This window comes from Glycine soja, chromosome 17, assembly GCF_004193775.1.
Source record: "Glycine soja cultivar W05 chromosome 17, ASM419377v2, whole genome shotgun sequence".
NCBI classification, from domain to species: domain Eukaryota; kingdom Viridiplantae; phylum Streptophyta; class Magnoliopsida; order Fabales; family Fabaceae; genus Glycine; species Glycine soja.
This window is the reverse complement of record NC_041018.1, coordinates 32,521,422-32,537,527: the sequence shown is the minus strand read 5'-3', so window position 1 is coordinate 32,537,527 and position 16,106 is coordinate 32,521,422. Positions and strand designations below refer to the sequence as shown.

The 16,106-nt window shown below is 30.6% G+C and overlaps 1 protein-coding gene across 1 annotated transcript; it reads right to left on the bottom strand.

The window, feature by feature from the left end:
- Positions 1–1,001: 1,001 nt before the first annotated feature.
- LOC114392349 (FCS-Like Zinc finger 10-like) lies at positions 1,002–3,763 on the bottom strand. The gene is made up of 3 exons (XM_028353459.1): positions 3,564–3,763; positions 1,921–3,009; positions 1,002–1,811 (listed from the first exon to the last, which is right to left on the bottom strand). Exons 2-3 carry the CDS (start codon positions 2,991–2,993, stop codon positions 1,685–1,687), a joined length of 1,200 nt encoding a protein of 399 aa, XP_028209260.1. The 5' UTR covers positions 2,994–3,009; positions 3,564–3,763; the 3' UTR covers positions 1,002–1,684.
- Positions 3,764–16,106: the final 12,343 nt, after the last annotated feature.

Below are 16,106 nucleotides of genomic sequence, written 5' to 3'. Positions count from 1 at the left end.
CGTTAATAGAGTAACATTGCAGGGTTGTGTGCATCACTTGATTAAATAAACAAGAGAGATGAGTGTTTTGTTTGAAAATTATAAGTGTAAATATCCTTTGAAAAGACCTCATAGGAAATAGGAAATAAGTGTAATTTTCCCTAAATAAGAAGATATTATATTAGATACTAAAGAAATCTAACTCCATTAGTAAGTAAGATACATCACTGTTATACATCTCCTAATACAATCTTTGATTCCTACATATAAAAAAAGAATAAAAAAAATACTCTGCTAGATTAGAGTCCGGAATTTGACTTCATGGATGATAAGTTTCTTGTGGTTGGCTGAAGGAGTCAATACTAGGAAATTTGAAGCTTGCACCTAAGTCTCACTTAGGTCAACATGCTTTTCAATATGTTCTGATACAAGTATAGACCACAGAACAGTGGTATTCGGGTCTTATCACATTATATTACTTGATGTCCAGGAAGATGCTTTAATGCTTTGGACCAAGTTAAAAGAATATAGGAGAATTTGCCTGGCACGGAGACTCAACGTGATATTATTTTTTTCTTGCATCAATCATATACACATTTTTTTTTTATAAAACTTGTACTATTTGTTCTCTCTTTATCACATTAGTTAATCATTTTATCTCTGCATTTTTTCTTCTTATCTTTCTATCTGTCATAAAAAAATTATAGAAATATAATTTCTCTTTTTTCCTCATTTTTAGACAAGCCATTCTACCATTTTCATAACACACATTCAAATGTTCATTCATTGCTGATAGTATTAGTTTAAACACACACAATCAAATGTTAATTTAAAACTGATTAATTTAAACAGAATTTCAAAATGTTAATTTGTAACTGATAAATTTAAAGACATTCCAATTGTATTATTCAAAACTTTTAAAACTAATTCTAAATCAATTTTACCCAACTTTAAAACAATCAAGTCCATATTGAAATCATGCCACTTCCGTATCCCCATCCCAACAAACAAGGGAAGTAATCTAAGAAACATTACAAGAATATGAATCATAAGAGTCATATGCTTGGCACAATGGAGCAATATTAAGCATCAAATATTCAAAATCCCAGGGCAAGGAATAGTTTTCCTGTCAGATTTCATGCTTACAAGTTACAATTCATTCAAATGAAATCATACTCTAGGCTAGTACATGTAAGGATTACTGTTGAATCAGTACAGAATGCAGAAAAGACCAAATCAATCAATTTTTTGATTTGCAATCCAAAACAAAGAAAATAATTTCATAAGCACTACAACAGTAGTATAACCTTCAACTCAAACTTGTTTGGATTGGCATACACTGATTCTTGACACAACATAGAGATAATGCAAACAAGCGGGAAAGCCAAGAAAAATGGGCTTAAACCCTTGATTTTTTGTATGAAAAATTAAGCTTAAAACCCTATAATATAATGCCATACCATACATATATGTAGTTATATATGGAAACCAAATCTAGTAGCTGTGGAGAGCCATCAACCGCCAAGACCATGAAAGCTGAAAAACAAATAGCAAACGCAGTGATGTACAAAACAATCATCCATGGCTGCCAATAGATGCAAACAAAAAACAGCTCTTTTAGAACGGATGATCAGACGCGTCTACTCGCTTCATGGACTTGGTGCCAATGGCAGGAATGCCTCTATGTAGCTCTGGGGGTGCCTGTTTAAAAAAATTTCCCTCCAAGTCCCCACTTTGGAGAGTTTTCAGGTGATGAATTGGATTTCTCTTGCTCCTCATCGTTCGTGATCTCTATTTCGCGGCAGCTCAAACTGCAAAATGATTTTTCACCTCTGCAGGATATCAAAGGGTAAAGGAAGCCAATATTAGAGCCCCACTCTATCCATCAAATTCAAAGGAACTTCAAGTCAAAACATAAGAGATGCGATACTGTTAATCTACCTATATATGTAAATATCTTTCCCATCTTCCAACTTCTTGTTGCAATGGTGACAGACACTTAAGAAGTCATGAGAAGGATATTGGCTTGGAGTATGCAAAATGTTAACACTGAAAAGGGGCAATCCCGTTCCCTCCTCTTCAGCCTTATAATGTCTTTCAGAATCATTAACATGACTTTCCAAAATGCAGTCACAGAAAATATGGGTTGTTTTTGGATTAGAACCATGGGAAATCACACAGGTGTAATCCTCAGAGAGTTCAATCTCACTAGCCGATAGAGACTCGATAAATTCATTAGAAGAGACTGCAGCTACAGGGTTTGAATGTACCTCAGAAGGTAGCAAAAATTTTGTGTTATTTTGGCTTCCTCCAATAAAATGAGGAGGGGAGCACATCTGTTTCAATGCAAAATTCTCAGAGTCAGAATCAAAGTCGGAACCAGTTAAACCAGACAGATTTCTAATTGGACTGCAAGAGTCCAATGAAAAAGACACAGTTTTCCCAAAGGACTCATATTCTAGAGGGGCCTCTCCAATCTCAGAAAGAACAGTGGACTCACCCTTAGGGAAAATAGAACCATTTTGAGTACAAGTAATCTTACAAAAATCTTTAGGTAAAGATTTAGATGCCTGAGCAGAATCCATATAGGATTTACATTTTGGGGCTTTAGTAATCATTGGAGGACAAAGACTAGTCTTCTTGCTCTCTGAAGCCTGGAGAATTTTCCCAGAAAACTTAGAACATTCTTCCAAAGAATCTATAATACTTAGACCTACTTTGGCACAGTTCCAACTCCTATGTTGTCCCTCATTGGACAATGAACTTGGGGTTCTAAAGGGGTTGCTTAGGTTTGAAAGGAAACCAAAATCTAATGGTGAAGTGGGGCTCTTAACTGAATCAGAATCCAACAAGCCCTTATGACCCATGCCCACAAACAGAAGAGGGGAATTGAAAATTGAGTTGCTTTTGCCATTGCTCCCCAAAGCATGAGACTCAGAATTGGTATCAGAGATTGCCATTTGACCAGTGTGGTGTTGATCTTTCTGGATTGACCTGGTCCTCTTCCTCAGCATTATCTCAAAACACAAACTGAAAAAACCACAGATTTTCTCACATAAATAACAGAACACAATCTGAAAAATAATCAATCAAGAATACCCACAGACAATTTAAGCCGATATAATCTAACGCATCCACTTTCATGTCAGAAAAAGATTAATATTTTGATTGCATGTCACATAAACGAACAGCAAAGGCATAATTTACATTGACAGCAAATAACATTCACTTCAATGCATCAAACCCCAAATGCAAAAGGTGAAAAAAAAGTGTTTTTTTTAGGGAGGGGGCAATAGACCATTGAAAAATTGCTACAAACATTCTTAATCATTCTTATGCATACGCAGTACAGAAAATAAAATGTAAAAAAAAAAAAAAAAACATAGCATCATTCTACAACAGAAGAACCCCACATAGTACAAGAAACAAAAAAACATTAGAACCTCAATCAAAAAACAAACCAGTGCCACCAATAATAAGAAAAAGGGATAAATATAAATAATGTCTCAAAAAAGGGCCCAAAAAATTCAAAAAAAGAAAAAAAGAGAGCCAAAAATGAAAGAAGAACTGAAGAAACCCCCCACCTGGGTTTTTTCTCTCTATGTGCTCTAGTACCTTCAGAGAGATGATAGAGAGAGAAGAAACTCCAAATGCGGTAATAAAAATGACAAAGTGTGTGTGAAACTCGTGCAGTGCAGTACTGTGTATCTGTATTCTGTACTATCACACACACTCTCTCTCTCTTCAGTCTTCTCTCTCTTTCTTTGCGCGTTACTAACTTTGTGTGCCGTGTCACACACAAAATTGCTACTTTCACTTCGATTGTGACAAATGTTTAACTAGTTTGCTGCCACGTAACCACAAAAGCGCATCCCTTCTCATATTTTTGAGATGCAAAAAGTAAAAAGTACACTACATTGTTCTTAAATCGGCACCATGTTTAAATTACTTTCCTATCCCATTTTTAGACACTAAAATATTTTGTGTACGTTATGTTACACTAGAAATTTCCATTTTTTTTAGCGGAAAACTTGTTAATAAATGGAGATTAGTGGTTGATTAGTTTTTTTTATCGATAGTTATGGAAAATCATTTTACAAAGTTTATAATAATTTATATATATAAGATAATGTGAGAAGATTTAAAATAATTAGCCACATAGATCCCTAACAAATTAGTAGTTGATTAACAAATAGTAGTATTATATAACTTGGTAATTAATAAAATAATTTTATTAATCATTTGGAGAATTAAATTAATTAGACAACTAAATAGTATAGAAAATCCCATTTTTCTTTTATCAAGCTTTTGAAACGCTTTTGTTATAAATAATAATAATAATAAGAAGAATTTGACTATTGACTATAATAATATAAAAAAAGTCACATATATAATTAAAGAGCACAAGTAAATATACATTAATAAGTATTGTAGTTATAGTAAATAATCTTTCCAAAAAAAGTTAAATAAATAATATTTTAAAAAATATATAAATTATATTTATAATAAATAGTTTAAATTGTGATGTAAACTAATTTTTAATTATTAATAATTTATTTTAAAAATTGTTGAAATTTAATTCAATGGTGAAGGTTTAAAATAATAAATTAAAATAGATAATTATTTTTTTACACAAAAATAGATAAGTAGTTAAGAAGATCAAATACATAGATATTTAAAAAAATTGAAATAGTTAATAAATAAATTTTGGTTTTTAAATTAATAAAATATATTTTTGTTCTCTTTAAGTTTTTAAAATATATTTATAGTTCTTTTTTAAAAAATATCTTATTTTAATCTCTTTAATTTTGATATACATCATTATGATTATCAATAGGATTGTTCAAAATCAAATAAGACCATTTGTAAACGGTTAAACCAATAAAAAAATCAAAAACTATAAAATCTAAAAAATCCAAAAATCAAACTACATATTAAAATTACATTGATTATATTTAATGAATGTTTCGCATTATGTAACTAGTATTAGTTTAAATTTATAATAATTATAGTATGCAATTTATATTGTACTCCTTTTTAGTTTTTATAACAAGTTTATAATATGTAATTTTTATTATGATAATTAATAATAAGTGTTGAATAATTTATTATATTTTCTTTTTCATAATTAATATATATATGTATATATATTTTACTTTTATATATTAGAAAATGATGGATGAGTATGTTCAAATATAATATTAAATATCAAGTAATGTATAAGGGAGTTTAATTTAGTTGAATGAATAAGGGAGTTTAGTTTAGTTGAATGAATAGGATATAAGAATGTTATAAATTTTTTGGTATCATGTTTAATTTATATAGATAAAAAAAATATCAATTTATACATAAATTACTATTATGTTAGAAAAGAAGTTGGTAATATCTTTTTTTTAATAATAATAAACAAAGATGAAAATAATAATTTTTAATCAACAATTAATAATAATTATGTAAATTTAATTGATAAATTTTAAATTAAGAAATAAAAAATTGTAAAACCAAACAAATCAAACCTCTCAAAAGATGGGTTTGATTTTGATGTTATATTTAAATTGAAGTAAATTAAATTATACTTTTTAATGTTTTGTTTGAATGAATTTCTATCTAAAAATCAAATCAAATTGTACCAAAACACTGTAAATTATCATTCTTTAGAGTGACTTAGATGGTGTTTTATAAACGCAATTAAAGATTAAATTGAGGTTAGAAGTGTTGTATTTTAAAATTCGAGATGATAAAATCGGATATACTTTTTTAAAGAACTAAAATCCAATGTTGAAAACATTAAATTAACAAAAACACATTTTATATATTTTTTTTAGTTGTATATTGTATATTTTAATTTATAATATAGGAATTATTAATTTGGAAGAGGTTAAAAGTTGTGGTTGAGACGTTGAGTTCTGCTGTTGTTAAATTAAGCCTACCCTCCTACCCAGTTGCCGAGCATACACGAAACCAGCATTTAAGGAACAAACTTTAACCTAACCATGGTTAAGTGCTTTACCAATGAATAACCACGGGTTGTATTGTAGTTTTGTTTTCATGACTTTAAGGTGCTGAGTCTATGTTGTCGTTTTCTGCGACCCAGCTTTTTATGATTTTGTACTCTCAAACAGAGAAAACGTTAACCGTCCACGTGTATGATCAGAACAAGATCACCACAATCAACGGCTAATACATCGAGATTCTCTTACGATAAAAGGATTTTCCTTTTTTATTTATTTATTGTGCTAGGTCCCTTATAGCTTTGCGGTTAACCGACCACGGGTTTTTAATTTTCTTTCCTTTTATTAGTATTATGTTGCCTTTTGGGGGGACTTGTGTACGTGTTGAGTAATGAGTGGCTTGTCTGTTGAGAGTCACTTTGGTCAGTTGGTGTTCTTATTTATTTAAATTTCATTCTTTTTTTGATAAATAATCCGTATAGTATTTGATAAATATTATTTTGTCCCAGTGAGACGTTTAGGTCAAAAGAGAGAAGAAAAAGAGAAATAAATAATATAATGGATTCAAGATTTATATTTTTATATTTTATTTTAATTTAAAACTTTTATTTCATTTTTTCAGTTGAATCTCAATAATCAATTTGATAATAAGTTATATTTTTTATAATCAAATTAATATTAAGTTATGAAGTTTAAGTATTAATTTGTTATTAAATTATTTGCAAGATCAATTTATTATACTTTTATATATTCAATGATTATTTTTTTTTGTGTTTGAAAAATCAATTTATCATCGTCTAACACTTTAAAGGCTCAAAATAACTATTTATACTTTCTTTTTCCTTGTTCGTCCATTAGTCAAGAAAAAAGTTTGAATTGAAACATGCTTTATTTTTTATGATTTATATTTTCTTTTAATTATTTTTTACATTACTTACTAATATGTTGCTTTAAAGTTTGAGTTCAAAGGAATAACATTACATTCACTTACTTTTGTTTATTGGTTGTGATTTTTTTTTTATTCACAATTTTAACCAAGGTTGGCCTAAGGGTAAGGTGGCCCAAACCCTTACTTTAGGCCCACCAAAAAATATTTTTTTGCAATTAATATATATATATATATATTAAACACATGTGTTATCAAGGATTGCGACTCAGTGATAACACTATGTGTTGTTATACGTGAGGTTGTAAAAAGTTTTTCGCCTACATGTTTAGAAATAAAAAAAAATCTCATTAACTCATTTAATTTTTTTATTTTTGAATAAAAAACAATAACACTCTTTAATCTTGATTTATAGTCATTGTTTTATTTTAAAATATATAATGTTAACGATTTCAGTTGTTTCAACATAAAGAAAATTTTCAAAATTAAAACTAATAAAATTTTATCTAAAATCAACAATGTCTCAACAAAAATTAAATGGTTTGACTTTATTATCAATTGAAAAAGAAATGTTACATGAAATTGATTACAATAATTTAATAAATGATTTTGTGTCCCAAAAAGCCCAAAAAATTAATTTTAAATAAAATATGAATAATTTTATTAAATCTTTTATTAGTTTACAAAAAGTTTCATTTTTTTGCCAACAAAAAAGTCTCATTTCGAAGCTCGCTTTAGGCCTACTAATGTGTTGGACTGGCCTTGATTTTAACTCTAACTATTAAACTTTTACCTTAACCTAACCTTTATAAGAGTTTAGTGAAAATAATATAAGAAATATGTTACCAAAATCTTAAACTAAAAGACCATAAAATATATATTTTTTAGAAGAAATTTGTTTTAAATTATCTATTTTAATTCATGGTAATAACATTCTTGAAATTATAATGATAAATTATTACATATATATATATATATATATATATTTATTTATTTGATTATCAATATGGTGTAAGATAATTGACAAATAACTTTGTTCTTTATGTATATAAAAAATAATTTTTGGAAAAAGACAATTTCTTAAGAGTGCGTTTGGATAGAGAATTTTAACTGAGGAAAGTAATTTATCAGAGAATTTAAATTTCTTTGATCTAAAATTCATTGTTTGGATGCTTTTTATGAAGAATTTAAATTTTTGGAATTTTAAACAATTAAAAATATGAAATTTTAATTTCCTTCTAAAAGGTGAGAAATTAAAATTTTCTTCTTGATAGAAAAACTTTTCAAAACGTTAGTGTATTTTTTTTATAACCTTCATCCTCTCTTCCACCTGAAAGTTTCTAAAATCTCATTCTCGAACTCGCGGAGTGTCGATCGAGTGCGAGCGTAGGGAGACATGTAGAACTACACCTGTCAGTCAAGGGAGCAATCGTCGCTGCCTATCACGCGGTGGAGGTGCTTGCCAGTGCAAAGGGCCTGGGCCATGCCTTGCGTCGTTGACTGAATGTTGTGGTCGGGTATGGTGGTGTACGCCGTCATGTCCCGATTCCCTTGCGACTCCCCATGCTACATCAATATTCTTCTCTTTGGAAGCACACTAAACATATCTTCTCTTCTCTTTGCATTTATTTTTTTTCATCCTCACAATTTTAATTTTTTTTTATCCAAACACAAAATTTTGAAAATAAAAGAATTTCAATTGAAGTATTTGAAATTCTTAGAATTTAAAATTTCTCATAATTTTAAATTCCCTCATCCAAACACACTTAAGAATTTTAATATTTTGAGATATTAGTTCGTGATCAAAAGTAGGAAATAGTACGTGTTCACCCAAACAAAAAATATGTTATTTGATTAACAACTAAAATTTGATAGAAGTGTTACTTTTTTTTTTTAAGAAAATGGAGTGTGAAGAAGTTAAATGATAGAAATAGAAATTTTACACATATAATGTTATTCTTATCATGTGGGAGTTAAATTATTCATTCCTTGAGAAGTAAAACACAAAGGTCAAATGACATATTTGATCATTTATCTTATTTTTTTTTGTCATTTACCTTTTAAAAAGTTCATTTTGGTCTTTTATCCTTTTAAATTGATTCTAAATTGTTCTTCCATTTATCTAAAGTTGGTGTTGTTGATAAACTAAAGGTATTAACGGTTTAAAACTGCCACAAAATATCCTTTCCTTCATCTTCCTCCTTTTCTTTTTCCTTCTCCTTCCTCCTCCCCCATCATCCCCATCTTCAACTCCAACTCAACAACATACAACAAAAATATTCAAATCTAGAATACCAATCACACCACAATCCAAAAAGAGAACACACGATCCAAAAGTCGAGAATGAATGGTCTTAAAATGGTGGAAAACTAGCTCAAAACAAAACCCCCAATTTCCTCAATAAGGGTTCAATCTAATTTAATTTTTGAAACCCTATTATTCTTAATCCTCCAACCACTACTGCATCTTCGTTCTCCCTGACATCTACAAGGAGTTCTTCAAATGTGTGATCTTGCATCCGTAGGCCTTAATGAAGTGCAAAATCTCGTTCGCAAGGCTTGACCTCACCGTGGCATGTGAGCTCATCGACAACACCGCCAACGCACGAGTGGTGGAGCTCTAGGGCATCCAGGTCCACTGGTATAGATCTACCTCACCACCCCAACAAAAATTTACTCACTGGCATAGCCATCGATGAAGATATGTGTCGTCGTGCCAAATATGAACTTGTTGTGATGGGTGCTGTTTAACCACAAATTCAACAAGAAATGATGTCATTGGAAGGGCTTTGCACAAATGTGCACAAATCTCCAAGGAGTTAAAGGGCGAACTCTATGTGCTAGATCTGTGTTTGTTTGAGGCAAAGCTTCATGTCGTTGATAAATGTAGGAGGATGTTGACATTGTGTGCGAGTCTAAGGAGGATTCAAATTTTCAGCCTTTGCTCAAGCCGTAACAATTGGTTGGTGTCAATTTTTAACTTCTCTTGTATCAAAAGGGAATTGAAGGAAGTAAATGTTAGGATTTTTTTAAAATGTTTTTATAATTTGTTGGGTTTAGGAGGTTCATTGTTATGCAACTTGTGAGATTTGGGTTTATGAGATCTGGTGTGAGAGTGTTGTTGAAAGGCAAGGATGGGAGGAGGGCAGTTGTGATGCGAAGAAGATGGTTGTGTTTTTCAAATTTGTAAAAGGTATAACAGTGGCGGATAACAATTGCCACTATCTTAGATATATTAACGACATTAAGTTTCCATTAACGGAAGGACCATTTTGGTCCTTTTTTAAAAAATATAGGACCAAATGTTTCTATTTATGCAAACAAATGCTAAGTATTTATATCTTTGTTTGAATGTTGTTAGATGAAAGCTTGTTAGTGTTTTAGTTTGTGTTAATAGATGCTCACATTTGGATGTTGGATTTATGCATATATGAATATTCAATGCTTTGGTGTTTTGGTCCTCTTTGTAGAGAATAAATGTTATTTTCTTCATAGGATCTGTCCAAATGTATGAATCAGAAAGAAGTCAACTAAAAAACTGCCTACTACATTAAAAGGCATGTCAAAACAAGTTGCAAAGTATTTGCATACAGAAAAGCAAATATGATCACTTACACAAGATATGAAGTGTAGAAATAGTATGATAAACTGATTTATCATATGAACATGACAAGTTAATGACTTGCATTAAATGCTTCGATGATTATTTCCACCAATAGATGAAGATGAAAACTTCACAAGTTACAACTATCATCCTTTGAAGTTGTTTATATATACTTGAAGACTTGAATTCGAAGTTCTCAAGTTAGAAAAACTTACACATAAACAAGCCAGCTTTGAATTCAAATCTGTTTGTAATTTTATCCTAGCTAGAAACTAAGTTCTCAAAATCATTTATATATCTTAAGAGTGTAAGACTTAAGCTTTAAATTTATAATCCATCTGTAAGACGAAACATTTTGTGGGCCCTTAAACTTGAATCAATCTCTTTGTTGAAGCCTAAAAAGGCTTTGATTCAAAAAATACTTAGGAGTTTGCTTGAAGAGACAATTGCAAAACCACTTAGGATTTGAGTTAGAAATGACTTTGGGAAAGAATACTTATAACTTGGCATTAGTTATAGTTGAACTTGGTGGGTTAACCAAGAACTAGACATGGTCTCAATGGTAGATATGAATAAGTATAAGAAACTTGTGTCTCTTTCTCTGTTTTTAAATTTTAACTAACCTTGAATTGCGTTTTCTTTCTTACTAATTGAGCACATTCATTCTCATTTAAGTGTAACGACCCACCTTTGTTACACAACTAACACAAGTAAAGTTTTAATCTTATTTTAATTAAAAAAAATTCTTTCATTAGTTTAATTATGGAAATACTGTCTAAACTTTTTGTGATTCCAAAACCAATAGTTAAAACTCAAAACTAAGATATAAACCATGTATTTAAATTACATGACTAAATCAAATATGTTGTCATATGACACTTCAACCTTTAACAAGACAAAACTTTGATTACTTAAAACTCTTTGAATATATATCTAATATAAACCTAATCTGGTCGTCTTTATACATAACACTAAACCCAAGAAAAGGAAGATGAGAACATAGCTTTAAAGCCCATGCTTGCTCCATCTACCATGCCTCCAAGAGAAAGATCCAGCCTATAAACCATATGCCCCCCACATAGGTCAGGTTCGAGATGATCACATGCATAAACCACGTGTGCAACACACAAGGGTAAGCTCACCAAGACAAAACATACATATACTAATAAACCTAAACAATTTATGGAGAAAAGTAAAACTAATTTTATACACTTCAAAAATAGTATCCCTCAAAAGGTCGAAAGTTTACAAGATTCATCGTATATAAAATGTTCTTTCCTTTTAATAATGATTGAACTTCAAAGATTTCAGCTCAACTATTTCAAATCGATTCATACAACATAATGACAACAACATAATCCTCACTTATCATCAACATCATGCTTCCATCAAAATAATCACTTATATAATCATCGATCGTCACAATTTCTTATTATAGTCAATCATCACAATTATCATTACAATTGACATACACAAATAGTCAACTAGACCACAATCATCATAACTGACATATACCAACAACCTACTAGGTCACAATTGTAACACCCTTCATCACATACACCAATAAAAGTCAAATTGAAATAATCACAATTTACTTTCATAACATTTTCAATAAATAAAATATTTAAACACCTCAATGCATTCAAATAAACTCACATACAACTCGATGATTCTCGGAATCACTAAACTCAACTCTTTGGTTCTTGGATCCAATGTGGATCTTAGATTCTTTAAAGGGTTTATGAGTTCATATTCCTTGTAATGGCATCCTACTGCCTTCTCCATCATAGACGGAAGTATCTGAAATCTCTTTCCCACCCCAGATGGAGGTATCTATCATCCTATTCCCCTAGTAGAATGTTTACCATCATTTCTTCCTGAAAGGTAATGATCGACTCTCACAATAATAAGAAAAGTGTCATCTCAAATAATTGTTAAATGAATTCTTAAAAAGTTTGCATCAATCATAATTATCCTCAATATGACACCATGTCAGTACCATAATTTCATAAAATAGCAATTCATCGTAGGAACAATACTGTGGAAGCAATGTCTTCCAAGGTTATTTTGATGATGCCAAAGAATCAAGAGTTAAGAAAATTCCAAAGATTCAAGAATCAAGATTCAAGATTCAAGAATAATCAAGATCAAGATTCAAGAATCAAGAGAAGACTCAATCAAGATAAGTACTAAAAAAGTTTTTCAAAACATTGAGTAGCACAAGAAGTTTTCACAAAATCATTACCAAAGAATTTTACTCTCTGGTAATCGATTACCAGAAGGTAGTAATCGATTACCAATGTTTTAAAACGTTAAGGTTTCAAATTTCAAGAGTTACAACTTATGTTTAAATAGTTTTAAAGTATTTTAAACTTGTGTAATCGATTACACAATACTTATAATCGATTACCAGAGCTTCTAAACATTTTATTTTTCAAAATTCAAAATGAAGAGTCACATCTGTTGATGTGTAATCAATTACACCTTAATTGTAATCGATTACCAGTGACTGATTTCAAAAAATACATTTCCAAAAGTCACAATTCTTCAAGTGACTTGTTTCTGAAGATTTTTCCAAAAGTCACAACTTTTTTAAGTGACTAGTTTTAAAGAAATTGCCAAGAGTCACAAGCTTTGACTTGAGTCATCAAGAGATTATAAATATGTGACTGTCGCGGTGATTTTTGGATATCAAGCTATTGATTAGCATTGACTCGCAATTTTAAGATCACCACCGATCTTTTATTTTTCCGAAGAAAAGGGAGAAAGCTCGAAAAACCCTATTTTTTAAGAGATCAAAGGTCCGGGGGTTGGTTACGCAAAGGGAAGGTACTAGCACCCTAAACGTCTATAGTACTCTATAGGAACCTCTTGCTTATTTTATCTTTATGCTAAATTGATTATTTGTTTGGAAATAAATGCTTAAGTGTGAAAAGATTAAAGAGATGGATTCAGAAGAAAGGAGAAGAAAAAAAGTTTTTGTTTATTTTTTATTGATTTGGAAAGACAAAGTCTTTTGCCTACATACCCGAATGGGATCAAAATCATGTAGTTCGGGGTAGAAAGTCGAGTGGTTGGTTTTGATTGATTTTAAAGTTCGAAAAAAGAAGAGTTTAGGCAAGGTAAGAGGCCGAAAAGGCATAGAAGAAATAAAAGAAGTGAGTTCGATTGATTTTAAATTAGAAAAAATGTTTTGATTGATTAAAGATTGATTAAAGATTTGATTAAGAAAGAAAGAAAAAGATTGACCCCCTTTTTTTTTTTTGAAATTTTGATTATGGAAAGTTTTTGGTTTTTGACTTTTCTCTCTCTTTTTTTTTTTTTTTTAGTTATGTAAAGATAAGTCTAGACGCGCCGGATCCCTTAAAATGACGTTGGATCAAGTGAGGGCCCTTTTCCTCGGATACGGTTCAAATCACATGATCGTCCTCGGCGGAAAACATAAAAATAAATGTGAGTGTCGGTGCAGATTCTCATTTTTTATTTTTATTTACATTGGACCTAGATACATTCTAATTGGCAATAATAAATAAAAATTGCAAATGCATTAAAATAAATATGCTAGAAGAAATAATAAAATGCATGAAATACAAAACAATAAATACATATGGTGCATAAAATAAATAAAGAAAATAAAATGCAAGACATAAAAATAAATATAATGCTGGAAATAAATAAGAAATGAAAATAAAAATGCAAGACATAAAATAAACATGATGCTAAAAATAAATAAAAAATGCAAGACATAAAGTAAATATGATGCATAAAATAAAAAATAAACAAAATAAAATAAAAAAATGCAAGACATAAAATAAGTATGATGCTGAAAATAAAATAAAACGAAAATAAAAATGCAATACATAAAATAAATATGATGCTAAAAAAGAATGCGAGACATAAAAATAAAAATGCAAGGCAAAAATAAATAGGGTACATAAAATAAAGAAAATAAAAGTGCGAGACAAAAAATAAATATGATACTGGAAAATAAAATGCAAGACATAAAATAGATATGGTGCTGGAAAATGAATAAAGAAAATAAGAAATGCAAGGGCATAAAGTAAATATGATGCATAAAAAAGTGCAATAAAAAAAGAATAGAGAAGAAGAAGGGGGTGCAGAAGTAACAGGGAAGTGCAGAAAGTAAAATACTGGAAGAAACAGAAAAAAAAAAAAAAAAAAAAAAGGAAATGGGCTCAAAATAAAAAAGGTGGGCTTAACAGATCAAATCTGAATCGTCAGATTGATCGAAGCGTCCAGATTTGATCATGGGGAGACACGGTCTTAGCCATTAGATCTTAATCAAACGTCACAAGAGAAGAAGAACAAAGTAAAAACCAAGAGGTGAGACGCATCTGATCAAAACAGGGGATAACATTGGCCGTTAGATCTAGGATCTAACGGTTCAACCCTGATGGTCCATGGGGACACAGAGATCCGCGTGCACCATAGTCTTGGTCATGGCAGCAGTATAAATTAGAAAATAAACGCAAAAATATCATAAATCCAACCTCTTTCTCTCTCTAAAAACGCTCAAGAGCTCTCTTCTCTCTCTAACACACACCGTCGGAAGTTGTTTACCGGCGCAGTGGCTGGCTGCCATGGGTGGCGGCGCCGCCGCGTCGGAAAAAGAATCTCCCCCCTTTTTCTCTTTTTTTTTTTTTGTTTTCTTTTTGAAAAAGAACTACACGTTGTGAATCCCCTTTTTTCTAGTTCTCAAATCCACAGTTATTTTTTTTGAAAAAAAACAATGCCGATAAAGCCTAGATCTAGCCTTGAATCTTAGAAAAAAGTGAACTACCTTTACCCTTCTGTTATCGTTTAAGCTTCAGAGTGAAACGGTTACAGCTTGGGTTGTGTGGGTGTGGGTGTTTGACGCGGTGCTTGTGGTTGGTGGTGTTTGGTGTAGGCTTGGCCGATGGTGGTGGTTCTGATGTAGGCTTGGCCGATGGTGGTGGTTCTGATGTAGGCTTTAGGCCGCGTGAGTGAATGGGTTACTGTGTTTGCGGGGATTTCTGTTCTAATGTTTTGATTTTATGAGCAAGATGATTTTGTTTTTTTTTTTGTTTTTGTTGGTGGTTCACGGAGGAGGAGGGTGGCGGTTCTTTGTAAGCTTGGCCGATGGTGGTGGTTCTCGGAGGAGGAAAGGGGCTGAGTGGTGGCTAGTGGTGGCTCTTGGCTGTTCCGGCGCTTTGACTGTCCGTATTCCCCTCTCTCTCTCTCTGACATGCACAGTAATTAATGCAGCATTTAAAGGACATAATTAGGGTAAAAAACGAAGAGCCCCTCTGGGCCTGGACCAAAAAAAGAGACAGAAAAGAAGAAAAAGGAAAAAAAAAAAAAAAAAAAAAAACAAAATATAAAACAGCAAAAATAAAATAAAATAAAATAAAATAAAAATAAAATAAAAAACGAAAAAAAGGATATTAATAAAGATATTAATAAAAAACGGAAATAATAAAAACACTTAATAAAAGGAAAAAAAAAAAAAAGAAGAAAATAATAACTAAAAAAAAAAAATAATAATAATAATAAAAAAGGTAAATAAATAAATAAAAAAGGGGGCGTCTTCAAAACAAAAATGAGGTATTTTAAAATACCTCCCTGCCGAAATTTCATCTGAAATGATGGAAATTTCCGGCTTAAAAGACGAGAAAAAAAAGAAATAAAACGGGTCAAAAATGGGG

Excerpts from the sequence above, each read along its gene's own strand:
- LOC114392349 (XM_028353459.1), bottom strand. The coding sequence starts at position 2,993 with ATGCTGAGGAAGAGGACCAGGTCAATCCAGAAAGATCAACACCACACT. Across the intron at positions 1,812-1,920 it reads AAAGATATTTACATATATAG|AGGTGAAAAATCATTTTGCA; the intron begins GTAGATTAACAG and ends GATATCCTGCAG.